Source organism: Vulpes vulpes, chromosome 14 (genome assembly GCF_048418805.1).
Source record: "Vulpes vulpes isolate BD-2025 chromosome 14, VulVul3, whole genome shotgun sequence".
Taxonomy (NCBI): Eukaryota; Metazoa; Chordata; class Mammalia; order Carnivora; family Canidae; genus Vulpes; species Vulpes vulpes.
Window position 1 is genome coordinate 95,165,073 of NC_132793.1, and position 27,942 is coordinate 95,193,014.

Consider the following 27,942-nt stretch of genomic DNA (forward strand, 5'->3'; position numbering starts at 1 on the left):
AGCCAAGGAAGCCAGGGCAGAGGAAGGACTGAGAGCTTCCCTGGGGGGTTCTGTAAATTTAAGTGTTGGCGGCAAGGCAGGCCGTTTGTGGAAATCTGCTGCCCCCTGCAGGAAGATTCTAGAAGCACATTCACTCAGGATCCTCAAGTCAGGGAATGCATGGGATCTTGCTCCTTTTCCAAACACAAGGGTAGGCCCCAGCTCTGGTGACAGGGGTGGTCTCCAATGAGCCTTAGTGGGTCTTGACATGGCCCTTGGAGAGTGATGACAAGTGCCGAGCCCATCTCAGCCACCCTCAGTGACCTTACTCATTCCACCACAGCCGGGCAAACTCTCATTATCCCTCTTCTGCAATTGAGACTCAGAGGAGAGAATAGGCCTGAGGAGGCCAGCTGCTTCAAACCCAGCTCTGTCCACTTCCTAGACCCACACCTTCCCTGAACCCCACCCCCAGGGCTCGCCTACCAGCATCCCTGCTCCCCGCCATCACCTGGCTCTTTCCTCACTGGCACTCAAGTGATATTTGTCCTCTTGTGGTTGGTCCCCATGTGCCTTGCCAACCCTTGGCTCAGAGGGTGGGGGCCTGGTCACCTTGTGTGTTCACCTTGTGTGCAAGCCCAGCTTCTAGAACAGGGCCTGGCTCACAGGAAGTGCTCAAGATCTTGGTCAAGGGAAAAACTCTCCTGTGACTGTCTAGTCCCCATGGGACCGTGAGCTCCCTGCTGGGCCTTCCTACTGGGCTCTCATCTCTCCCTAGAGAGAGACCTCTCCCTGGGCCCCTCCAGTGAGCTGGGCCCCAAAGAGCAGCAACCCTGCTGGTCGCTCGAGGTTCTGGGCTGAAGGCTGCTGTGGCAGAATGTTCAGCCCGCCGTCCCTCTAGCCTGGGCAAATGGTGCTGTCCCCACCCCCACTCCCAGCAAGGACTGGTGAACACTGTCTCCCTCTGGGTAGGCTCTCAGGGTTTACAAACCTTTCCCTCTCACTGGGCTCTCGCTATTTGAAACCTAGAGCTGCCTCCTCCGTGTGCAAATGAAGATGCCCTAGGCCCCCTGACACGCAGGGTGGAGCCAAATGGAGACAAGGCCCCGCCCCCCACGGGAACTATGGGGCACATGGTCAGCAAGGACCGGGCTGTAGCAATGACAATCCCCTTGTGAGTCACGAAACATATTTAAAGAAAAGATACCAAGTGCGAACCGTCCAGGGGCCAGCTGGCCAGAGTAGATAATCTGCCTGTTTTGGAGGTATGGACTCACACGGCCACAGAACTGACCTGGAGGCACGACACCCAGGCCCCAAGCCGAGGATGGGGACCCCCAGCACCACAAGGGGCCAGATTTCTTCAGGGCAGAGAGTTGTCTCCTTCCCAAGGCTGGGAACAGAACGCAGCACAGGCCGCTGGGCCCGGCCTCCAAGCGGGTGTAGGGCCGAGGGGAAGACCGGCCTCTACGGCAAACCGTCCTGCTCCTTTAAGAGCCACAGGTTGGAATCCGGAGCGCAGACGGGTCTGGCAAACCACGGGGCCTTGTTTCAATAAGTGACCTTTCTGTTGGTGCTAATTGAGGAGGACTTGCCTTGATTCCAGACATGCGAGGCCCTGCCAGGGAGCAGGGAGGGGGGCCTGGGGCCTGCTCCTTCCAGTAAAAGGCAGGCTTCTTGGCAGCAGTCGGTTTAGAAGCCGCGTTGCTATTGTAAATCATAAGCTGATTATTGCAGCGCTTTAAAGTTTCCCAAAGAGGTTCCAGCCGAGCTGTGAGTTGCAACATGATTGTGAGTTGTTTATCGGCAGGAAGAACCCTCCACTCGGGAGTCTTTGACTCAAGAGTTCTTCGCGCTAAAAATCCCAGCCTCTCCTTCCGGGGCCCCTCCTGCAGCCAATCCTCCTGGGTTGACAGCCATGGGAGTTAACTGAGCCAACATATGGGTTTATTTGGTATCAAGAATTAAGAGCTTCATGGAGATTGGAGGTGGATTTTGCAGTCCCCTAAGTATTAGCAAAACCCCTTGGGTCTGGCAAACTTCTCTAACTCCTACTCAGACGGATCTCCACCCGCAGGCTGTGCCACCCTTCCTCTGTCTGGGCCTCGCGAGCGCTGGGCCGGCCCCTGTGCCAAATTGCTAGAGTTAACATTTGTGTCAGTGTTTCCATTATAAAATGCCTTTTTCCCCCTTCATGAATATATAACCCAACTGTTAAATTACCCTCAAGGCTGTGGGCTGGCAGACAGTGTGTTTTCGCTTCCTCTGGATGGAGGCGGGGTGTGTGTGTGTGTGTGTGTGTGTGTGTGTGTGTGCAGGATCCCCATCTGGACGACACAGGTCTCTCCACACGCACCTTCCTTGGCACGACCAGTGTGGGGAACTAGGCATAGCTCCGCTCAACCGGTGGTGGCAGCCCCTCCAGGTCACCCTGCCTGGCGCAGGGGCAAGGGCTAAGGACTGCAGTGGCTCGGCCCGGGGCTGTTACCCTCACCAGTGGCTGCTCAAGGACAATCTCAAAACCTGTGGTGGTTAAGGTTCTGGACCCAACACCACAACCGGTGCCGGTAGGAAAAACAGTGCAACTTTAAAAGGCTCCATTTCACAAGCACACAAGCGAGCGATCTGAACAACCCAGCCAGCAAGGGAAGGGAGGGAACCGGAGGTATATCCAGTCAGAGTTCACGCCAACGCAATGTAACTGTGTTCGACCAATTCTAAAAATCCTTAGTGACACTTTTTAATATACAAGAATCAAAAGTACAGCAGTTTTACAATGTAGGAAAATTTAATACATACTATATAAACAACAGTATTTACATCAGAAATCACTAGGACAGTGGCATTTTTCACAAATATAAATTAATTACTGTTTAGTCAACAGGTTTTTAAAAGTCCACAATTTTACAATAAAGAAAAACCATCTGTCCCCAAACGCATGGGGTACGGATGGACTACAGCAGCCTGGACCCTTGGCCTGGCTCTCCTCGCCCCACACGGCAGCCCTCAGACAAGCCAGAAAACCACTGGTGCTCCGCCCAGGGCCACCGCTCCTGCTGACGAGTGGATTTTGGTCTGTAGGATTCCAGTGTCCCTGTGTGAATTTGTAATTGAATTGCATGTGCACCGCACGTCCTGATGCAGCTCTCAGGCATCAGGCTAAAATGTCTGCGGCACGATGTGAGAAGTGTTCTGGTTTCCCGTGGAAGGGCTAAAGGAATGACTAGAAGGAGAGAGAGGGGGCCCAGGGGCCACCAGCTCGGGCTCTGCAGAGGGCCTGGCTTTTTCTCTCCAGTTGTCTCTGGAAAGACCGCAGGGCTGGACCTGGGCTTTTAGGCATCCTTTTCCAGGGCTGTGGTGTACCACGTTAATCCTTGTTTATATCCAGAGCTCAGGTGATGCTAACTCCCCTCTTCCTCAACCCTGCTGTTTCTACCCAATTATGAAATCCTTCAAAGCTAGGCTCCATGGAATACCACCCTTGCAGATTCCCGGGGCAGCTTATCCCATCCCCACGGGGAGAGAATACCTACCTGTGCAAATCCGTTTTTGACAAAAGCATACAGTATTTATACTGATTTAGGTCAATGAGGAAATGCCTCCTTTTCCCAACTCACTCTTCAAACATACTTCAACACTAAAATAGACGCTTTTATGGGGATACTGTAATTTTATAATCAATTTAACACTGATCTGGCTAATATTGCCTTTTGCTACATCATATGGCACTAAAAGTCCTGAATGTAAACAAAAGGAAGCTCCTTTTTCTTCATGATGAGATATCTTTGGGAATAACTCACACCTCCTATCAACTTCAGAGAAAACCACCCTGGCTGGGAACTGAAATTCAGGGCCTCCTGCCATGCCTCCCAGAAGACACGGCCTGACTTCCCACAGGGAGAGACATGCTGGGGGCTCCTGCTTCCCTCCCCTCCCAACCCAAAGGACAAGCAAACCAACCTAGCCTTCCTCTTTGGCCTGGGCAACAGACACACAGGGTAGTCTCAGTACTGTCATAAGAAGCTACTGGTGGTGGCCAAAGCAAATACACTCTTCTCTCACAGAACAGTCCCAATGGGATGACTGTGGCCATGGGATCCTATGCATTTCTTTGGGCTATGCTCCAGGGCATGCTGACCAGGTACGTACAAGCCCACGCTGAACTACCCAGTACCATGAGGAGATAGATCAGGAGGGGGCAGGCCCACTGAACTCCCAACACAAGCTGTGAGGACCCAGTCCCTCCTCTAGAGGGATGCACACCTGGCCGGCCCCAGGATACTGGGGACAGCAAGAACCACCAAAGCCACATCTCTTCACTAGGGTGACAGGACTTGAGAATTCCTTAGTAAAGGCATTAATGGTGCTGCCCAGGGTCCCGGCAAGTAAGTGATGATCATTTTATGAAGTCCTCACGGGTTAGTTCAGAGAGCTGACCCTGGGCGTGCCCAATGGGAAGGTTTTTACCTGCTCTGAGCCTGGACACGTGAAGGCATGCTGTAGGTTCAAGTCCATTATCCCACCTAGAAAGGCCTTTGGATACTCAAACAATACTGGCAAGCTATATTTAAAATGAGTAAAATGGAAGGCCCAGGATCCGCAGAATGAAAGGAGCCTGATTAATTGGTATAACCAATCTGCCTTCCCACCACTGACTCGTTCAACCCCAGGACTCTTACTGTCTGCAGCTCAGTCCCCTGTCCTTGGAGGCATCCTAGTTTGGAAAAACTTTAACTTAGGTTTATACTTTGATCTCATCCTTAAAAAAAAAAAAAATAATAATAATAATAATAAGCAGTTCAATTCTAATGTGTGGGTTCCCCATAAGTAACGGAGTTTCCACCTGTCCACCCGCCACACGGGGTCAGGAGATGTGTGCTGTGCGTCATCTACTTATTCACGCTGTGCAAAGGGAACTAGAATTAACTACAAGGCAGCTGCAAATGCTGACCTGGCACAACACGAAAGCCCCCATTCCCTGGCACTCCTGAAGCCCCACCCCAGGAAACCTGCTTAACACCTGCACCCCCACCTGGGCCCCTGCCAGCAGCAAGCTTCTCCCTCCTTCCCAGGCTCTGAACTTAATACTTCCTATCACAGGATCAGAAATGCACCGAGGGACTCTGAGTCCCTGGCCACACTGCCCCTGCCCCTCTTTCAGCCCATGCCCAACAAAGGCAGACCCACGCCAACTCCAATGCTGCCTAGCTCACAGTACTCAGAAGTCAGCTGGACGGACCCTACTCTCCCTGGCACCAGGGCAAAGGAGGCCCACTCAGAAGACCAAGCCTTTGAAATGTACAGATAGTGTGGGAAAAATTAGTGTTGGTCGGGAAGGGGCCACTGTGGAAGCTGTTTTCCTCTGTCTAGCCCCCCTGCACCACAGGTGTCATGCTGAGGCCCCAGCACGGTTTCTCCCAAGAACACATCCGAGGAGTATACTGCTCCCCTTCAAGTCCCACGGGGCAAGACCCATGCCCCACTCCCTGTCAGCAGCATCTGTTACGTCACAGTGAAGCAAATCGTGTGCCGTCCAGCAGGTCCTGGCTGCCTGCGCGCGCGCGCACGCACACACGCACACACACACACGCTCGCACGCGCACGCGCGCACACACACACACACACACGCTCCTACCCAGCCCACTGCACCCAGGCTCAGGGCAACAAAATACTCATGACTCTAAGATCCCTTCTTCCTTCTCTGGGGACACACAGCTCACAAAGCTGGTACACAGAAGTCACCTCTTCCTCCTAGCACCCATCGCAGTGACAGGCCAGAACCAGGCTGGAATGGGATGGGGTGTCAAAGTGTAGGAGTGGTGACCCAAACCCAAGCTGGACCGAGTGAAAGGCCCTCCACTCCTCGAGGTGCTCCTTCCACCGGCGAGCTGACAACAGCAGCATGTCCAGAAACTCCACTTATTGGTCTAGATAACTGGCTCCTACTGGATCAGACCAAAAATATCCAGGTGCTTAATGACTCTTGCTCTGCCCTTCTTTCCCAGTCGTCCTTTATGTTTTCCGAACATTCCAGTTATAATCTGGATTGTTTTTCTGTTCTAATGATCTCTCCAAAGGAGACCTGTGATCCAGGGGTGACTTGGAATCGTGGGGAGACTTCTGAGAAGGGGGTGAGCGAGGGTCTGAGACTGCAGGGTGCAGAGGGGGCAGGGGCTGTTTATACTCCCCCAATTTGTCTGTGTGGAAAGAGCGGTAATGGTCTGAGGGTCCTTGGCCATGATAGCCCATCGGGGGGCGGTGGTCAGACATTCGTCGGAAATCCTGCTGGTGGTAATTTTGAGGCCGAAACTCATCAGATCTCCTCCGCTTAGAGTCATGATGATGCCTGAAATGGAAATGCAAAGATTAGCCGAGAGAGACCAAACTCATCCCCTTCTTTGTCATGTACTGGCTCTTCCTAATGCATTCACATTCAAGGACACTTCCAAAGGACTCAGAGTTTGCAAATGATTACCAGGAATTGGGGGAAGGTACCCCACAAAAGTAGTAACAAAGGGCTATTTTATACCTATTGGCAAAACACATCCTATGAAATGACATAAGCCTCAAGTCTGCAATGAAACAAGTACACATTTGAATCACTGGTGGCTTTGTAAAGCCTTACTCCCTTCAGGAAAACTGGCAAGATCTACAAACAATTTCATATTCTCTGACCTGGCCCAGGAGAAAAAGAGCCACAAAAATTATTTGAGAAGCTATTAGTAACAGCAAAAGCCACAGTCAACCCAAATAGGCAACAATAAGTGAAGGGTTAATTAAACTTTTAAAAAATTGACTCAATGTGAAGAATATTAAATTTTTTAAATTAGCACCACAGTAAACTGCTTGTTATCCTATTAGAAGAAAATTGGTACAAGTCAACAACAAAAAGAAACAATCCAATTCAAAAATGGGCAAAGGATGCAAACATTTCTCCAAAGAAAATCTACAAATGGCCACTAAGCACATGAGAAGATGTTCAACATCTTTAATAAACATTAATCATCGGGGAAATGCAAATCAAAACCATAATGAGCTACCCCTGATTCACCCCCCACCTAGGATGGTCACGTTTAAACACACACAGAAGGTTAAGTGTTGGCAAAGATGAGAGAAAATAGGAATTCTCACACATTGTAGTAGGAATGTAAAATGTTTCAGCTACTGCGGAAAACAGTTAGGTGGTTTCTAAGAAGTCAAATGGAACTCCCAATTCCCTCCCAGGTATATACGCAAAATAATTGAAAACAGATATTCAAACAATATTCAAACAAATACTTTTACACTCATGTTCATAGCAGCACTATTTACAAGATCCAAAGGTAAAAACAATTCAAATGTCTTCCCAAGAAATAAATGGATAAACAAAATGTGGCACACAGATACAGTGGAATATTAGCCTCGAAAAGAAACAAGTACTGGTACCTGGTACAATGTAGATGAGATTCAAACATTATGCTACATGTTCAAAGAAGCCAGTCACAAAAGGCCAGATCTTGCATGATTCCATTTATACAAAATATCCAACAGATGCAAATCCATAAAAACAAAATACAGATTGGGATTATCAGGAGCAGGGAGCAGAATTCAGTGACTGCTTAATGATGATGGGGTTTTCTACATGGTGATGAAAGGGTTTGGAACTGGAACAGTGATGGTTGCATGACATTGTGAATGTATTAAATTGTCACTGAATTGTTCACTTTTAAAATATTTTAAAATAGTTAATTTGTATTGTGTGAATTTCCCCTCATTAAACGAGAGAGAGAGAGAGAGAGAGAGAGAGAGAGAGAAGGTGACTTCAACTTCTAGTCAAGGTGGAGTCCCGGCAACTGGACTCACCCTGCTACTTGAACAAGCAAAGAAGGGACAAAATACAAAATGTATAGAATCAGGCTTCTCAAGACACCAGATGTCAGAGATGTCAGTAACAAAGAACAGTGACTTCCCGAGGGATGGAAGGAGAATGAGATGAAGTTCATCATAACCCCCCCACCCCACCCCGCCACCTTCAGACAGTTCCCAGACCTCAGCACAGGGAAGGGGAGACGTCTTTCCAGAGTTGAGAGGACGGGGCAGAACCGAGGCAGCTGGAGTTCAAACAATGGGACACAAAATTACTCTGCACACACAAAGAAGTTCAAAGACCTACAAAGGGGGGGATTCAGTGATCCAGGGCGTGCCCGCGAAGAAACCACACAGGACCAGGAAATCACCACCCAGAAGATTAGAGGTGTGAGTGCCCTGCACTCACCAGCCGTACCAAAAAACCTCAGGCTTCAAGGGACAGCAGTCAAGTACCATGCAGCGCTCCTGCCTCCGTGCTGGAACAATCAGCCCTTGCCAGAGCACTGTTCCCGTTCCGCCCAAAGAATTTTAACAGCAACACCTGGAAGAATCCAACTGTTTGCCAGTAACCTGTGTCTCACAGCAGAGCTCTGGAATACTTACAGGAACACAGAACATCCAGCACTCTACGCACCCCGTGAGGCATCTAATCAAAAATTACCAGGCCTGGAGAAAACCAGGAAACTAAGACCGTAGTGAGGAAATAAGCTAATCAACTGAAACAAACCCAAATGGTAGAATTAGCCAACAAGGATGTATACTTACAGGCTGTATTCCAGATTTCAAAAGGTTAGAGAAAGATTTAAATTGGAAAAAAGGGGGGGAGGGGTACAGCTTCTAGAAATAAAACCAATGTATGAAACACAAAATATATTAAATGGGCCTCAAGGCAGGTTAGATATTGAAAAAATAACCTCAGTGAACTTGTAGACACAACAATAGAAAACTATCCAACAAAGAGAGAAAAAACGAAATTAAAGAAAACAGAGCATCAGTGAGCTGGGAGACCAACGCAAACAGCCTAATTACAGGTGTAATTAGAAATGCCAAGAGAGGGAGAACAGAAGAAATACTGGTTAAAAAAAAAATCCTAATTTGATAAATCAGATAAACTCACAGATCCAAGAAGCTCAACAGTTCTAAGCAAAACAAACAGGAGGAAAAATACAGCAAGATGCGCTGTAATTAAACTGCTAAAACCTAGTAATATAGGAAAAAACACACATTATATAAAGAGAAAGAAAAAGATGACACTTTTCATTAGAGACAGTTCAAGTAGAAGAAAAGGAACATCCTTAAAGTACTAAAAGCGTTCACCTAGGATTTAAACCCAGCACAGATATCTTCCATACATGAAGGCAAACTAAAGACTTTCTCAGACACAGATATGCAGAAAGGATTTATCACCAGCAGACCCATCCTATAAAATGAAAAGTCCTTCAGGCAGGGAAAAAAAAAAAAGTCACGTTGAATGGAAATACAGATCGAGACAAAGAAATACTGGGCAAATGCCCACTGAAGCCAGACAAGACGATACAGAAGGGTGGGCAATGAGGCGGACACAGATCCCTCTAAAGGAGACAGATGCTACTTGGCAAGACCCTCTGTCCTAATGTGTTACCAGATCCTCCCCAAAAAAGAAGATATTTATACAAAATTTTCCAGATTTAAATTCAAGTCCAAACAAAGCATGTTGTTAGCCTAAGGAAAACCAAAGCTACCATGAGGTTAAAATACAGTCAAGTCCTAAAATTAGGAAGAATAAATAAAACCTCTTCAGGCATTCCTGTACTTGGTAACTCTCACAGGTTACTATCTTGGCTCATAATGGTACTAAACTGTTTACTTGCAGACAGAGTAGGACTTCAAAAGCCCTTGACCCCTGAACTGTGGGTTGGTGGCAGACAAGGACTATAGGCTGGGACCCCTCTCAGGATCCTGCCACCTAGTGTTCTGAGTGCCTCTCACAAAGCTTAATAATTTGGTTGTAGACTCTAAGATTTTAAGGCTATAACTTCTTTACATTTCCTCAGAGGAAGGAAGAAAATTCTTTTCCTGTACAAGTGGAAAAATGCAACTGCAAATAGCTCCCTCTGACCCAAAGAACACAACTTAAGACCTGTAACTTGGCATTCAACCCCTTTCTAGCCATTGTGTTCATCGGTTGGCTTGGGCCTATGATAGCTACTCCCATTTCTCCACTTAGCAGACTCTACAAGCCCAAAGCAAGAATCAGGAACCTCTCCTCTTCCTCAGCCCCCAGGAAACTCAAAAGCCTCTACTTTCAACCATCCACTCAGTACACAGTGTCAGCTGTCTATACTGGGATTCTTCCCCCACTTCCCAGGATGCCCTGAGGGCAAAAAACATGACCAGGGACCATGCACTCTTCTCCCCCTCGAAGAGTAAAACTCTTGGCAGAGGTCAAACTAGTGCCTCAGGACCTTCGGCCTACCTGTCATAATAATCTCTGTGTCCCCTGTGGTCTCGATCACTGCTGTACTGTTCATAAGGTCTCTTTCTGGACAGGTTGTTGGGTCTATAGCTCCCAGAACGGTGGGCGTCCATGTGTCGCCGGTCCCCATAATGGTGGTCCTTATACCAGTGCTGCTCATACTGATGGTGTCTGTCACTACCCCATGGAGGATTGTTGCCACCACCATAGTTAAACTTTCTTTCCCTCTGCCAGTCTCCTCGATCTGCAGGAAAAGAAAGAACAGTTTCACAACTGCAACAAATGGCTGAGTTTCACATCCACTGAAGTTTTAAACTCAGAGGCTGGCATGTGTTAGAGAAATAGACATTGAATTTCCTCCTTCATAGCCTTTCTGCTGCTGGTAAACATTCCAATAATGAGTCCCCACATTCTCTCCCTCAAATTTTAAGCAAAAAAAAATTCACTGCCTTTCTCTTAGGAAATCCTAATAACTATGGCTTTTTATTTTCTAAGCCTCTCTATCTTCCAATGAGATTTCACTCAAAAAAAAAAAAATCATTAATTCAGAAAACAGCACTTGCTGAGTTTCACAGTCACAAGGTATCTTCTGTTTACACGTTGAAAGTTTATTTACCTGCTGGTACCATAGGCTGTGCCTGGTCTCTGAAAATATTTCCAAACTATACATACTCATTCTATTACTCTTTTCCAGCCCACACCAAAGAGATAAACCTCCCTCCAGTAAAAAGGAATTCCTTTAACTCTAGATTTGGATCAGTGTGCTCTCAAGGACAGGGACAAACTGAAATGGTTTCACTTCTTTAGTCTCTCTTTTCCCCTGCCAGGAGAAAAATCACACTTAACTTGAATTAGAAAAGGTAGCGAGCACACAAAAGTCCAGGAATGGAGGTTACAGTGGGTTCAAGTGTGACCCCAAAATGTATGTCCACTCAGAACCTGTTAAGTGTGACTTTACTGAGAGATAGGGTCTTTGCAGATATACTTAAGGATTTTGAGAGGAGATCATCTTGGATTTAGATTGGGCCCTAGATCCAAAGACAGATATTCTTCTAAGAGAAACGCAGAGGGAGGGATGAGATAAAGAGACACAGGGAGGAAGGCCATACAGAGATGAAGGCAGAGATGGGGATGATGCAGCCTGCAGCCACAAGTCTGGGAACACCAAAGACTGCTGGTAGCCCTATACACCAGGAGAAAGGCTGGGAACAGATTCTCCCTCTCATCTCTCAGAAAGAACGTGAATGCTATCCTAATTTCAGACTTATGGCCTCCATAAGTGTGAGAGAATACACTGCTGTTGTTTTAAGCCACCCGGAATGTGGCACTTTGTTACAGGTAGCTCCAGGAAACTGGGACAGGGGCTTAACCAGAGAGAACTACGTGGCCTCAAGGGAAATCCGTCTTCTTCATCTACAACTACACTAACAGGCCTCCAGGTAAATGTCTCTCTACTCAATTTGCTGGTCGTCGTCTTTTTTTTTTTTTTTTAAGATGTTATTTATTTATTCATGAGACACACACACACAGAGAGGCAAAGACAGAGGCAGAGGAAGAGCAAAGGCAGAGCCTGCTAGAAGCAGGTTCCCTGTGGGGAAGCCCAATGTGGGACTAGATTCTAGGACCCAGGAATCATGACCAAAGGCAGACGCTTAACTATGGAGCCACGCAAGCGCCCCTTAATTTGCTGGTCTTCTAAACATTTTTGTATTAATACCATGATGGAAGCTTCAAATCCCACACCATCGAAGCAAAACACAGTCGACCAGCAACTGAGAGTCATTGCCAATCCAGAGTGGGTCAGGCCAAAGGACCAACAAGTAGAAAACTTTGACTCTTTAAGCCTAATAACTTCATAGACAACAAAAAGAAACACCTTCACAACATGAAAACAAAACACTTGCAGATGGCTTCACACCAAATGGAAAGTAATATTTCAAACAGGGTGTCAGTGTTTGCGGTATAGTGCAGATGCTTACAACTTTAGTCAAGCCATTTACTTCCAGAGAAACCAAACAGTGCTTTTCTTTCTTCTTGAACCCTCCATGAGGTAGGTCGCTGGTGAGGAAGTGCTAAGCTATTAAGGAGATGGATGAAGAATCCAAGATTTAAATAAAAGACTACAGTGAGCTAAGAAGCATTCTTTCAAAAGATCAGAATATAAAATCAGTGACGTCACACAAATAACACAAAACCAGTCTGATCCCAGGAAAAAGTCAGGACAAATAATACAATTAGATCTATGAACATGGAAACTCCACCCAATCATCTTGTATAGTAATTACCTTTCTCCCCCTCAATCAAATGGTGATCAGTGAAATCTGAACTACTTAGATTTTTAAGATTAGAAGACCTGGAACTTCTGCTTCTGGGTAGTATAGAGCAGCTTGCTGCAGAGCTATACTTCACCAAGAACAGTAAGAAAGGCCATGTAAACAAAAATTACCTGTCTGAAGACATCAAAGAGCAGCCAGAGCCACCAAGACTAGAAGGAGTAAGACTCCAAAGAGCAGAAAAGCTCAGAGAGGTAAGAGGTGATTGCCGTATCCACTGGGCGGAGAGGGGGTGCTGTGATTCTGAGCCCAGGTGAGAGAGGCTGAATATCTGAGCTCCTCCCAGCACAGGACCAAAGACACCAGCAGAGCCTTCGGAGGTCCTTTTAGGCTAGAGGGACACAGCAGAGCTGAGGAGCTCAAATGCACAACCAGTCTTCCCTTAGGACATGTGCTGAATCTGCAGGGAGCAAAAAGGCTTAAAAACCTAAACGGGAACCCTCAGAACAGCAGAGCAGTCTGGGGCAGTCTTGCAGTGCTGAGAAAACCCAGATTGGAGTTTAAGGCCTGTGGGAGGGGAGGATCAGAGAATGCTAGTACAGGCCACCAGATGAGCACTTGGAAGAGCTGAGCCCCAGAACAGGGGGACCAGAGGCAGACTAGATTAGAATGATCGCCTCACACTTTGTGTGCCCAGGAAGGGAAAGAATGAATGCTCCCTAGGGAAAGCAACATACCTGGAGCTTCCATAATTTCTAAAACATAGGTTCCCCCATTTATTATTTTTTTTAAAGATTTTATTTATTCATTTGAGAGGGCAAAACACAGTGCACGAGAGCACAAATGGTAGGGGGCAGGGAGGGGCAGAGAGAGAAGCAGACTCTGCTGAGCAAGGAGCCCAACACAGGGTTGGATCCCAGGACCCTGAGATCATGACCTGAGCTGAAGGCAGATGCTTCACTGACTGAGCTACCCAGGTGCCCCACAGGGTCCCCCATTTCATAAAAAATAACTAGGTATGCCAAAAGACAGGACTTTAGACTGAAACCAAGAGATATAAAACAATAGAAAAGGACACACAATAATTCAGATACTGAAGTTAGCAGGTAAAGATTTTTAAATAACTATAATTCATCTGTTCAAAAAAAGAGGATGATGGGGGAAAATCAAGTTTTCTAAAAGTTGAGAATTTTACAAGAAGACTGACATGTATTCTTCAAAAGAATCAAATGGAGGGTGCCTGAGTGGCTCAGTTGGTTGAGCATCTGCCTTCAGCTTGGGTCATGATCCCGGGGGTCCTGGGACTGAGACCCACTTCAGGCTCCCTGCTCAGCAGAGTTGGCTTCTGCTTCTCCCTCTGCCTCTGCCCCTCCCCCTGCTCATGCTTGCTCTGTCTGTTCTCTCAAATAAATGAATAAAATCTAAAAAAAAAAAAAAGAATCAAATGAAAATCCTAAAACTGAAGGTTAGAAAGAAATATATACTTCACTCTGATAATTATGGAATGCCTGATCCTTTGTAAAATCCTTTACCTATAAATAGCATATATTTAGCTTTGATAAATAGATAGTATATAGATAGTATATACTTTTAGCTTTGATTCTATACACTTTTTTCCCTTTCTTCTTACTTGTATCTTTAAAATGCATGCTCACTGTAATCAGTGAAGCAACAGAAGATGGAGAAATTAACTTTCTACCATCACCCTTCCATTCCCAGCATCCTGAGATCACTGGTACTGTGCATGTCTTCACATCTTTCTGGATGCTTATTCAAACATATAATATGGAAAACGGTTTGGTGGTTCCTCAAAATATTAGAGTTACCATATAACCCAGCAATTCCACTGCCAGATATATACATATACCCAAGAGTTGAAAACAGATACTCAAAAACTTACACACAGATTGTTCACAGCAGTACTATTCACAATAGCCAAAACATAGAAACAACCCAAACGTCCATCAATCAAAGAATAAACAGACTGTGCCCTGTGTCCATATAAGTCAGTCACAAAAAGGAAAGAAGTCCTAATACACGTTATAATATAGATAAACCTTGAAAATACTGTGCCAAGTGAAAGAAATCAGACACATATAGTATGATTCCATTAAGAGGCAGGGTCCCAAACACATGAACCCAGATAGACAGAATACACACTGGGGGCTACAGGCAGGGACTGGGGAGAAACTGCCTCACAGGTGTGGGATTTCCATTTGAGTTGATGGAAATGTTCTGTGATTAAGAGAAATGGTTACATCACACTGTGAATGTACTAAATGCCACCAAACTGGGTATTTAAAATGGCAAGGTTTGGGGCACCTAGGTGGCTCTGTTGGTTAAGCCTCTGCCTTCCACCCAGATCATGATCTTGGGGTCCTGGGATCGAGTCACACAGCAGGCTCCCTACTCAGCAGGAAGTCTGCTTTTCTACCTCTCACTCTGACCCTCCCTCTCGCCTGCTCCTGCTTGCTTTGCTCTCTCATGCTTTCTCTCTCACAAATAAATAACATCTTAAAAAAAAAAAATACAATAAAAAAAATAAAATGGTAAAGTTTATGTTATGTGAATGTCACCTCAATAAATCTAAACAGGGATGCCTGGGTGGCTCCAGTGGTTGAGCATCTGCCTTCGGCTCAGGGCATGACCCTGGGGTCCTAGGATCGAGTCGCACATCGAGCTCCCTGGAGGAAGCCTGCTTCTCCCTATGCCTGTCTCTGCCTCTCTCTGTGTGTCTCTCTTGAATAAATAAAATCTTAAAAAAAAAATCTCAATAGACATATACAGGTTTTGTTGTTGGTTTCTCTCTCATTTTTTTAATCTCTAAAGCCAACTCATTCTTTTTAATAACTGATGATAGTACATAGACTAACAATGTCCTACTATTTATCTCATGATTCTCCTGTTAATGGATATCCAAGTTATTTCCAGTTTTTTGCCACTGTAAGACTGGAATGGCATCCTGATACATCCTCATACACACAGAAAAAAAGCTTATGTATTTAGATATTTCAGATTAATTTCTGGAAACTGTAGCAATTCACTCTCTTAGCTATTTTTGTGTATTCCACTCTTTTAATTTTTGTTGATCTTCATGGGCAAAAAAATATTGGTTAGCTTGCTGTGGCCTTAATTTACATTTCCCTAAAAGCAGTGCTGGTCACCTTGTCATGCTGGCCATTTGAGTTTTCTCTTCTGTATGAATTCTCTTTTGCTAACCTCTGCCCATTTTTCTGTTTGGTTATCCTGTTATTGTCAATTTACAAGGGCCCTTTCAGTATTAGCAGTTTTAACCATTTCACTGTGCTATATAATATAAATTGCTCCTCTCTCAGCTTGTTTGTTTATGGTGGCCAAGTTCTTCTTCAAGCTAGAGTAACAGCCTTTTAGATCTTTACTGCATGGTCTGTCTGAGACAGGAAACAATAAAGTCCTAAAGGAGAACAAAGCACAAACATTTAGCTGCTACCTTTGGAAAATAAAATGATTCTTTTGGCATCTCTTTTTAAAACTCCATTTAATGACCTACCTGCATTACTAAAATGTCTCTTGTTGGGGTGATTATAGTTATCTCGTGGGTGTCCATGCATCTGTGGGCCATGGGAGGCAGGCAAGTGAGGCTTCTGAGGGTGAAGGTTGTGTGGAGTGTGGGACTGAGATATCAGGGAGTCCCGGCTGGAGCCCGAGGCCTCTGGTCGAAATGGCTTCTTACCACCAATTACATCATCTTTCTTCTTTTGCTCCTGAGAATAAAAAGAAACCAAAGACTCTTAAGCCCCCAGGCTGACTTCACAAAAACAGTACAGAGATCATCACCTTTAAGTATTCCCCTCCTGCCTGTCTTGGCATCCCACCTGCCACCTACTACATTCTTAACAAAACATGTTTGTAAATTCCCCCAAGCTCCCACAGCATGCCAGCTTCCTAGAGCAGCACCTCTGCTGGCAAGTCCTTGTGAGCATGTGCACATGGACTGCTGGCTGCCCCCACATAGGGCATGCATAAACAGGTGCCCAGGCTGTCCTTGTTCTCACTCAGAGACTTAGCTTGGACCATGTAAACTAGGACCATCACCTTTCCTAGAACCAACAAGCTCTGACTAGCCCAGTGGGAACTAGTTCTTATGCCAAAGTCATCAAGCTAAACATGTAAATGTTTACTTCTTTACCACACAAGTAAAATGTGACATAAAAATAAAACAAAATACAGTAAGAAAAAAATAAACGTAAAGTGACCTAAAATCTCACCACCAAGGGAATTACTGTCTGTAGTTTGGTCCATGTCCTTTTAAGCTTGTATTTTTTCAACAATGAAAATATTATTTGGTATTCTTCCTTCACTTAATGTACTGTGAAATTTTTATCATGTAAACACTTATTTGCACCATTTTATTATGGCTGAATAATACTTTCTAACATGGATATATCATCATCTATTTAATCTATTCCTTATTGTTGGACATTTAAGTCATTTCTACTATAAATGTGCTTATTTTATTTTTAAGATTTTATTTATTTATTTGAGAGAGAGTGAGAGCCAGAGATCAGATAGAGGGAGGGAGTGGGGAGAAGTAGACTCGCCACTGAGCAGGGAGCCTGATGCGGGGCTCAATCCTAGGATCCCAAGGCCATGACCTGAGCCAAAGGCAGATGCTCAACTGACTGAGCCACCCAGGTGCCCCTATAAACATGTTTACATCCTTAATTGACAAATCTGACTGAACTATCCTTCAGAAAGGCTGTGACAGTGTGTAGCCCCCGAATTAGGACCACTACTTTCACTCAATGATGCTAACTTCTGATACTTAAGACTAATGTGGCCCTTTACCATCATGTTTCTAACTTTATCCTGTATAACTTCCACTCCCCACTAGAGGGTCTTTCCCTCCTGGAGTTTTTCCGGACTATTCTCTCAGACTTTTATAACACTTAAAATTTGCATTAACATTCAGTGACATTAAGATGTTATTTCTGTATGTTACTGCTAGATCATACTCTTCCATATAAAATTAAATTATAAAGTAGTTAAAAGTACTTACTACTCTATAGTCCTGGACAATGCTAAGCACAGTGTAAGTTCAAGCAACAAATACTTCTGAGTACTGCCCCATGTCTGACACCATTTCAGGCAAAGCAGAGGGATGAAAGACATAACATCTCCACCTTCACAACAAAGCTGACATGTTAGTGGAGGAGGTGTTAAATGTTCACAGACTGGCCTTAAATGGCTGATTTGGGAAGGGCCTACATGGCAAGTCAGCAGATCTGAAAGTGGGCATGCCAGCATAAGGAACACTGCACTGCCCCTGCAGAATCAGCAAAGTCACTCAAGTACCCATCCTCTCTATGCCAAAGAAGGGCACTTCTGGGCACCTTCTCATATTTGCTCCTTGACATGAGCAGTTGGGGTGCTACATACAATAGCTAGAAGGACACCAAGTATACATGGCTAAGAAAAGAAAGAAAAGAAAAGAAAAGAAAAGAAAAAAGAAAAGAAAAGAAAAGAAAAGAAAAAGTATTTTCTGCCCACAACCCTGTTGTTTACCAGGAGCCACGTTTATAAGCTAAAACAAGACTGTGAATCAATGATTCTGGGACATAAGAACACAGGGTCACAAGTCCTTGTCAGAATGCGAACACGCTTTGGTTTAATACGTTGGCTATTTTACCTGTCAAATCTTACTGTTACTTTCATACTACAGTGGCATTCCAAGAGAGCACAGAGCTAATATCGCTGAAGAGCACACTGTGCCAGCAGGAAGGGCTATGGTGGGCACCTCCCCACTGCTAGACCTATATCTTCTTCTGTAACCAATGACCCTTCTAGCACTAACAATATCATCCCATGATCATCTCCCCAAGAAAAAACAGTAATTAAGGAATTTTTCTATGGAACCAGTTTTTATCTTCATATATTAGGATTAAATTTGTATTTTACCTCCTCTTCTTGAGACCTTTTCTTATGAGCCATCTTGTATAACTTATGCAATTTTCGAGCATCAAATTCTGTAAACTTGGAAACAAAAATCCATAGGTTCCTAAAATAAAAAAATATATAGTTCTAATAAATTACAGAATTTTTTTTTTTTTAAGATTTTATTTACTCATTCATGAGAGACACAGAGAGAGAGGGGCAGAGACACAGGCAGCAGGAGAAGCAGGCTCTAAGCAGGGAGTCCGACATGGGACTCGATCCCGGGTCTCCAGGATCACACCCGGGGCCAAAGGCAGTGCTAAACCACTGAGCCACCCGGGCTGCCCAAAGTACAAAATTTTTTAAATGACTTTTTGTTCTCTCTATTGATGGCAAGCTACTGAATTCTGCTATGGATATTCTCCCAAGTGTAAAAGTTAAATGACAGAAACATTCCTTCAGGTCTGTGCTTCGTTAACATAACACATCTTTAGATGCCAGAGTCAACAGCATCTGACCGAGGAGTCTCCTAGCTAAAATCCCTTGCTTTACACCAGCACCCAGGAAAGTCCTAGAGTCTTCCTGCACATTTCACACCTCCTGGACTCTGCCACAAAAACCATCATTACCACCATCTTCCAGGCTGGGACCTACATACATTCAGGTACCCTCATGTTGCTGACCCTCCTTCCTTCCCAGTTGTCGCCACCAAGGCCTATCACTTCTTAAAACTCCCAGAAGTGCCTCCACTGAGATACCACTGCACTCATCCTAGCAAGGCATTACCGTTAACGGGCATCTTGAACAAGGAGGCAGTAACTCATGGTGAGCTGGAAAAGGAGTCTCATCTCCTTCCACACTTCGTAGAAAACAGTATCGCCACATCATGCCACCCACAGAAACCATACTGGCTCCTGAAGTCGTAAACCTGCTGCATTGTGTGCAAAGCCACTTCCCTTTCTAAGATCTTCTATAACGGACCTGGGTCTTAACAAACCCTACAAACCTATGAAACCCTACAAACCTCTCACAGTTCACTGCCCTACTTTTAAGCCTTTGCCAAAGCCTGAAAACTCATCTGAGCCCTACTCTTCCACACCCAGCTCAAAGACACCTGTCCACCTTTCCTAAGAGTGTCCTCCCTGCCTGTTCTTCTGCAGGAGGAAGTTGTTAACAGTATACGGGGAACAAAAGTAACATTTTGAAGCTTTTTTTTTTTTTTAATGGGTGTGAAGCATGTGGTGGATAGCATCATAAAGAAGCTTTCTTAACTGCCACTTTTCACTCAAAACCAATCCACTGAGATTGGGCCTCTTATACCAAGATAATTACATAAACTACAAAGTTTAGGAGTTCAAAATAACTTTGGATTACAGAAAGAGACTTAATGTTACAGTGATCTTTAAGAAAGAAATTTCAGTTGTATTTTCTTAAAATATCAAAAGTAAATACATAAATGAATATATATGAGCCATGCAAATTAAAGTTCTGGACTAAACTGGATTAACTCAAATTAACTACCAGAGTTCTTCAGTTCTGAATTAACTCAAATTACTACCAGAGTTCTTCAGTTATCTGAGAAAACGGAGAAATGACAGTTCTGGTGACTTTAGTCTTTGTTTCGTGTCATGTGTTAGGAGAGAACTATTTAAATAGTTATCACATTGTATCTATCAACCTGAGGCAGGTAAAGTCATAAAACTAGATCCAGGTTTACAGACCAAGTGTGTGTTCTGACAATAGGCCAGTAAATCTGGTACTCCTGCTGTTGTCTTATGAAATAATGACATCCACCTACTATTCAAAAGACTGGTCTCAGTGGAATGGCCTATTACAGGAAAAATGGAATTGAAGCCTGCATATTACTAATAGATGGGTTTTTATTGGGGGAAAATTTTTTTTTCATTAGGTGACTCTGAACCTTTTATAAAACAAAAACAGAACATACCCCCTCCCTCCCCCAACACACACCCACAGTTTCCTGGCCATCTGAGGCCAAGGTTACTGACCTCCTCCACAGTTTGATATGCTCCTGGTCTGAGTAGGCTTTAAGGCACTCGGCTATCCGGTCTCCAATTTTCAAGAGGCAGTTTCGGGTGTGCTCCAGCTGTTCCTGCACATTGAGCCCCTTGTCAGGTTTGTCCAACTGTTTCAGTGCCTTTTTCACAGGCCTCATCCTCTCTTTGCACTGCAACAGGACAACAGAGAAGAGACATGACACACATGCAGCAGAAACATCTTGTCTTTCTGTGCCCTAAATTCCCAGAGAAAACCCAGCTCACCCTCATGCCATGTTACTGCTAGAGGAGGGATGGGTTAAGGCTCCGGGAACAAGTACAAATGTACGTCAGAAAACCTGAAGTGCAGGTCCAAAAGAAGCCCTTAGAGCAACGACTCCTATACCTTCATTATAGCTCAAAATGGTGTTTCCTATCTGCAGGAGGGGTATGATAATGCCTCAGGAGGTCATTGTGAAGATAAAATGAGAAGATTATGGAACTAACCTAGAAACACCAGATAAACTATCTAAAACTACAGAATAAAATATTCACAAGTCCTTTGGGCTTGTAAGATGCTAACTTCCAGATAAAGATGGTGAGCTGTAAACAAGAGCTGTTTTCTCCCCCTGCCCAACTCTACTGAACAACAGTAAAGGGAGTGTCTTACAGAGATGGGCCCTCAAACCAAGGGAAAATGCAGAGAAAACAAGAGTAACAAAATACTGGCAGCAAAGGAAATGACTTAAGAGACAGGAGATGAGAACCAACCTGGTTTATACTGTAACATCCCCCACAGAGGTGAGTGATGTATCTCTGAAGCAGGAGAGAGTTAAAACTAAGGACTGGTTTTTTCAACAATACTTAAAAGTAACAAATACCCAGATTCACAAGAGAAACCCAAACTTCCAACTCTGCTCAGCAAAAGGTACAGAGGTTATTATCTAAGGAGGATGAAGGAGAGGTCTCTGAACTGCGCAACACAGGCACAGGGGAGAGGCAGGGGTAATTACTCCTGAAACAGGAGTAATGACCATGCATATACCAGAGGAGTCAGCACCTGGCCTTCTGCCTCCCAGACTCCAGAATGAAGAAAGCCAGGCCTTCACCCTTCACTCAGGAGACTGGAGGGTCCTTGTCCACAAAATCTGACCATCTAAGAGGAGGAACTACCCCCTGCCAGCCAGTCTCCCAATGAACCAACCCAGCCACATCACCGAACAGTGATCACACGAAGTCCACCAAGCTCCACTCACATGCTCAGAGCTTTGGTCGGATGGTTAGTCCCCTACTCCCAAATGTGTGTGCAGACAACCAACAATTCTAAATCACCATCACCTGAAAAAGCATCTAACATGAATGATGGAAAACAAGTTAAAGAGAAATATAAAAAAACATTCAGAGAACCACGGACAGGAGAGAAATCTTAGAAATGAAACAAGAGAAATAAAAAGCTTAAAAGAAATAATGTGAGATAAAGTGGAGGGGATCTCCTAGACAGCAGAATTTAAAAAGCACAAATGAAAAAAAGGAAGTAATAATATTGGGAACCACTCCCAGAGTCCAATATCCAAAAACAAAAACTTCTATAAAGCTAAAACTAAGAATCAGGAGGAAATCACCATACAATAATTCAGGAAAACTTCTCAGACCCATAGGGCATGGCTGTCAACCATAAGGCTTCTGGTACAACAAACTAAAGATGACCATGAAGCTTCACAAGAAAATCCTGAAGCTTCTATCTGTGGTAATTCCATTTACTTTCCATAGTTATACTTCAATTTTCAAAAGTGACACAAAATTAAAAGATGTATCATAACCTGGAAGGAGTCTCTAAGGACTATAATGGGTAAGAGATTAGTATCATGAATGTATAAAGGATTTCTATAGAAAAGCTAAGAACAAAAAAAAAATTAAAAAAATAAAAATAAATTTAAAAAAATAAAAAATAAAAGCTAAGAACAAATTACCAAAATAGGCGAAGTATACAAACAGGCAATCTGCTGGAAACATGAATGCCCAACAGATACAAAAACAAATGTTCAACTATGCCACTGATCAATTTCATACCCCTCAGATTAGCAAAAATTAATAAATCAGAAATGACCAAGTGTTTCTGAGACTGGGAAGCAATCAGAACTCAAATTCCCTGCTAGGAATGTATAAATCTCCACAAGTAGCTTAGAAGGGATAATTTAATAGTACCTAGTAAAGTGGTGGACATGCGTGCCCAAGGAAAGACCCAGAGCTCTGTGCAAGCTATACACCTTAGAAAACCACTCATACATGTATAACTAAGAATATTTACAAGAATTTTGCTGCCATCTACTTTTAGTAATAAACATTTGGAAAACCCTAAGGTTATCTATAGGAGAAACCATCAATTGTGGAAGTCACGATACAGAATAATAATATAAACTTTAAAAAAAAAATTTTTTTTAAGTAAGCTCTATGCCCAGGGTGAAGCTTGAGTTCACAACCCTGAGATCAAGAGTGGTATGCTCTCCCAAATAAGCCAGCCAGGAGCCCCTGAAACAGTTTAAATTACCAACATGGGTAAACCTCAAAAATAGAGATGCTGTAGGAGGAAAATCAAGCTACAGGATATGCACAGTGTAGCATTTATATAAAGTTTTTAAACATGAAAAGCAATACTGTGTGCTATGTATGGACACAGGGGAGGCTGTGCACTAGAACAGTTAAGAACCCAGGTGCTCGTGCCACACAATCTAGGTCAAACCTTTGCCCTACATCTTTACTGTGTTAACACATAACTTATGTAACTCTCTTCATTTTTTTTAAGATTTTATTTTCATTTATTTATTTTTTTAGAAAAAGAGTGAGTGAGAACATGAGCAGGGAGCGGGAAGAGAGGCACAGGGAGAAACAGAACTTTATCCGGCTCCCTGCTGAACATGGAGCCCAACTCGGGGCTTGAGACCACAACCCTGAGATCATGATCTGAGCTGAAACCAAAAGTTGGGATGTTTCACCAACTGAGCCAGCCACCCAAGTGACCCTAAAGATTTTACTTTTAAGTAATCTCCACACCCAATGTGAGGCTCAAACTCACAACCTTAAGATCAAAAGTCATGCTCTTGGTAAGCCAGCCAGGTGACCTTCTTCATCTTTATTTTTTTAGTAAGTAAAGTGGAGAGAATTACCTATCTCATAGGATTGTTGTGGAGAAAAAAAAACAAAAATGCACAGTGCCTGGCTATTTATGTGAGTCATTATTGTCTTTACAGACCAACAGAAGTCATAAAATGCTAAAACCAAACACGAACAGTAACTGAATCTGAAACCAGCCTTACTTGTGAGAGGTAAGAAAGTGTGGGTTTAGAGTAAGAAACAGGCCTTCAACTTTACTCTGAGTCTTAAAATTCACATATGACAAGGTTTCGTGGTACCTGTATCACTATTATATTCCTTAAATTTTCTATAGTTTTTAAAGATTTCATAATACTAAAACATAAAAAAAGCCAATAGGTGAAAACATTTTTTAAAATAAATGGTTACTATTAGAAATACTGTGTTAGGATTTTCTCTTATAAATATTGGACTGAGGAAAAATCAGGAAAAGGTCAGCAGATCAGATGCTGGTTGTACAATGAATTTATTCATTCAGTCAGTTTACACATTCATTGATATACCCTTTTCATTAAAAATATTTCTTTAGACATACTTCTAATACCTAAACATACTTTACATAAGAATCACTACTTGCCGTCAGCTCAAAACAGAACAGTACAGAGAATTAAGAATAATTAGGTAAGTACAAAGAAAAAATATATATATACATATGTATATAGATTTTTGAGAGTAAGGAGAAAGGAGCAATGAGAGAGGAGACTACCTTACAGGATGAGATCAATATCCTATCCTTTGCTGCCACACAGCAGGAGTATCTTGATCTGGAAGATCAGGTTCTCTTCTCTTTGAGACTGAAGTAACGGTCAGTTAGCTGTGATTTACACACCTCTGGGCAGAGGAGGTGGGAGGAATCACAGAGCACAGCACATGTGGACCATGGAGCCCTGGTGAAGGGTCAGGGTCCCTGAGGGCATGCTAGCCTATTTCCATTCCCACTTGAAACCTGGTCCATGCACTCCCTTTCCCTATCACATTATCATCTCACAGGAGGAAAGAGACAGTGTCCTAGGCCACAACTTGGCCATGACTTAGCCCCCAGCACTGAGGTGTGGGAGTAGGAAAGATACACCATGCTCGCGCACACCATTGCTCTAGCTCACTCAGCCAGGACTCTGGCCTCGTCTCATGTCGTGCTGTTCCCTGGTTCTCACCACACCAGCCAGAGTGGCCTTCTGTGACCTCCTTGCTACACTACAGGCAGTCCCTGCCACACAGCCTTTGCACATGCCATTGCCTGGCCTTGACATGTTCTTCCCTCCCCTCATCTCTTGTGACCTTTCCCTCTTCCTTCAGAACCCAAGTCCACATCAACTCCTTAAAGCTGCCTTCCCGACAGCCCTTGCCTGGGTCAGATCCCCTTCTCACAGAATCTTCAGAGCATCTGCTATCCCTCTCCCAAAGCCCATCCCAGTAGCACAAGCTCCATCTGTATGGCTATCCGACTATCTCCCCTACTCAAGTGTGAAGTCTGCAGTGACAGCAGTTCTCTTCGCAACATCGTAGGTAACTCTGGGGTCAGCACACAGAGCGTATTCAATAAAAGTTAGCTCAATGAACATGTCTGTTTCCCAAATGCCTCTAAGGGCTCCTGCAGCCTTTCTCTTTTTTAAAAGTTTTTTTTTTTTAATGTATGTATGTATTCATTTATTCATTTATTTGGGAGGGGGCATACACAGGGTGGAGGGAGAGGGAGAGAAAAAAGCAGAGAATCTCAAGCAGACTCTGCACTCAGTATGGAGCCTGACACAGGGCTCAATCCCACAACCGTGAGAGTATGACCTAAGCTGAAACCCAGAGTCTGACACTTAACCAACTGAGCCACCCAGTCTCCCACCTCCCCTGCAGCTTTTCTGACTCGGAGCACAAGACAAGAAGTCAAGTCCCCAGACTTCTTTCTCACTAGAGCATAAGGAAATCTCTTCCTGCCTATCTTTCCTGAGCAAAAGTTCTTTAGCTAGTAGAAGCAATGTATTCCAAAGTAACATACTAATGCTCAATCAAGCCAGCTAAGGCTGTGAGGCTGGGCCCGAGAAAGGCAGAGCCACAGCAAGCACTATGGCCACACACCAGCACCCCTCCAAGACTTACTATGCTGAATGTCTCCTGGTCCAGATCATCATCCTCATCCTCTCCAATGGGGACAGGTTCACTTCCTGCTGTAATATGGACAGGACCCTGAGATCGCTTTGATTTACTTGAAGATTTGGCATCACCACCTTTAGGCTTTTAAAAAAGAGTTACAAGGAATCATTGTCATTTGTGCAATCCTGCCTTGTAAGCTGGACATCTTATCTATGTCACATCACTCCAGAGAGTAAATGTGACAGGCTCAGTTCACACAAATGGTAAAATAAAGTCATCTAAAACATCCACAGGTGAAGACTGTAAATTGGCAGAGCTCTTGAACAGTATCATGTATCGTATTTTATTAAGAGCTTTATAATCAATCATACAGTTTCATCTAGGAGTCTGTATTAACTACAGTGCTGTAAATGATTGATGTGTAATGAAGCCACATGGATAAATCTCATTTATCCATGAAAGGATGGAGATACATATATATATAATAACTTCAGGTATAAACATTTAAAAAAATAATACTATGCTTTGTTTACAATTGTATATAACATATAGTAAAGGTATAAAAAACATGGGCAGGAAGGTTTCAAACCAGGAGAGGAGAAAAGAGGGAGGCAGAATAATGAAATTGGGAAAGAGGAAATGGAGAGGGGCTTCAACAGTATTTGTAATGTGCACGAAACACAAAATATATCAGCTCAACAAAAGGCACTGCAAATAAACGTGAAAAAATGCTGGCCACAGTTCTATCTGGGTGGTGGATGAGTGGATGTATGGGAAATGGCTCCCTGTACTTTTATATTTTGGAAATACTTCACTTAAAAAAAGAATTTGGAGTACAAATGCAAATGTATCTGGCACAGCAAGCTTCCTAACATAAAAAAATTTGAAAGTGATTTCAGCATGGTAAGTGTACACTGCTTCCAAGGTGTTATAAATAGAATCTTCTTTATTTATTCAAAGTGATTTTAATACTTATTCACTTGGAAAAGTTGTTTCTGATATACTGCTTCTGTGGGGAGAAAAGGCTGCCCAAGGAATCTGATTTGATCTTCATTTTGTACTTATATATATATATATAAGAAAAGTTCCAAAGATCAAAAAATCTACTAGAGATTATCAATAGAGGGTGGAATAAAAGCAGGATTAAGGGTTAACTGCAAAATAATTTTTTAAAAAAATATTTTATTTATTTATTCATGAGAGACACAGAGAGAGAGAGAGAGAGAGAGAGAGAGAGAGAGAGAGGCCAAGACACAGGCAGAGGGAGAAGCAGGCCCCATGCAGGGAACCAGACGTGGGACTCGATCCCAGGTGTCCAGGATTAGGCCCTGGGCTGAAGGCGGTGCTAAACCGCTGAGCCACCAGGGCTGCCCCCCCCCTTTTTTAAATATTTTATTTATTTATTCATGAGAGACACAGATGCAAAATAATTTCATCAGAAGCCAGAAAGCATACATGCAACACTCTACCAGAATCCTGTGGTTTGGGATTCACCTCACAGAAGTCCCAAAGGGAAGATTATATAATAGTTGGGCTTTTCATCCATTTCTATTCCAAAAGTTTCTCTTGGTATGTTTGGGCTGACTCCTAAACTTTTCAAATATTCAAATTCATCTATGGATTGTACTCTTGTACCGTGAAAATGAGAAGATTTCAGGTCATTACTTGTAAGTGCACATTTCTCACCTGTCCTATCCATTCAAAATTTCCCCTCTGAAATAAGTAATAAGAGATCAACTAAAGGCCTTCTGTATTATAAATACCCCACAGTTGCACATTTCCTCTCTGTAAGAAGAGGGGCAGGTATCCCTCTGACAGCCCAGGCCTTCCTTCTTGGATGTGCCCACAAAGACGATTACTTCAGGGCGTTCCAGGCCCATTCTGTCTAGGTCCTAGCAGAAATCTCCGAGGCTATGGGAATCTCAGTAAAGCACAAGGACGCTGATACCTTCTCTTTCTTATCTTTTGACTTCTTCCTTTCCTTGTCCCCTTCTTTGTCTTTCCTAGAACTCATTTGTTTCTCCTTGTTCTCCTTGTTCTCTTTCTTCTTCTGTTTCTTTTTCATTGGACTTTTTTCTAAGCCATCATCCTAGAAAACAAACAGGGCTGTGAGCTTTTGCCACAAACTTTATATCTACTGGTCTACTTTCTAGAGACAGGAGCACTGTCCACAGTAGTTCATCACTGCATCCACACTAAGCTTGTTTTCAAGCACACAGCCCTAATGCAGGCGCTCACACAA

The 27,942-nt window shown here is 43.8% G+C and overlaps 1 protein-coding gene across 7 annotated transcripts in view; it reads right to left on the reverse strand.

Annotated features, from left to right (window-relative positions):
* Positions 1–2,694: 2,694 nt before the first annotated feature.
* The window catches only part of CHD2 (chromodomain helicase DNA binding protein 2), a 121,018-nt gene continuing 95,770 nt past the window's right edge, over positions 2,695–27,942 (reverse strand). For 4 of the 7 annotated variants that reach the window (XM_026001500.2, XM_072737211.1, XM_026001491.2 and 1 more), the window contains 7 exons: positions 27,649–27,789; positions 25,707–25,841; positions 20,478–20,656; positions 18,493–18,592; positions 16,085–16,298; positions 10,283–10,526; positions 2,695–6,325 (listed from right to left, as the gene is read on the reverse strand). In XM_026001500.2, coding sequence (XP_025857285.2) covers positions 5,992–6,325; positions 10,283–10,526; positions 16,085–16,298; positions 18,493–18,592; positions 20,478–20,656; positions 25,707–25,841; positions 27,649–27,789 — 1,347 coding nt within the window. In that variant the 3' untranslated portion in view covers positions 2,695–5,991. The remainder of the gene's footprint in view (positions 6,326–10,282; positions 10,527–16,084; positions 16,299–18,492; positions 18,593–20,477; positions 20,657–25,706; positions 25,842–27,648; positions 27,790–27,942) is intronic. The other 3 variants (XM_072737212.1, XM_072737214.1, XM_026001518.2) reach the window with 1 other exon arrangement.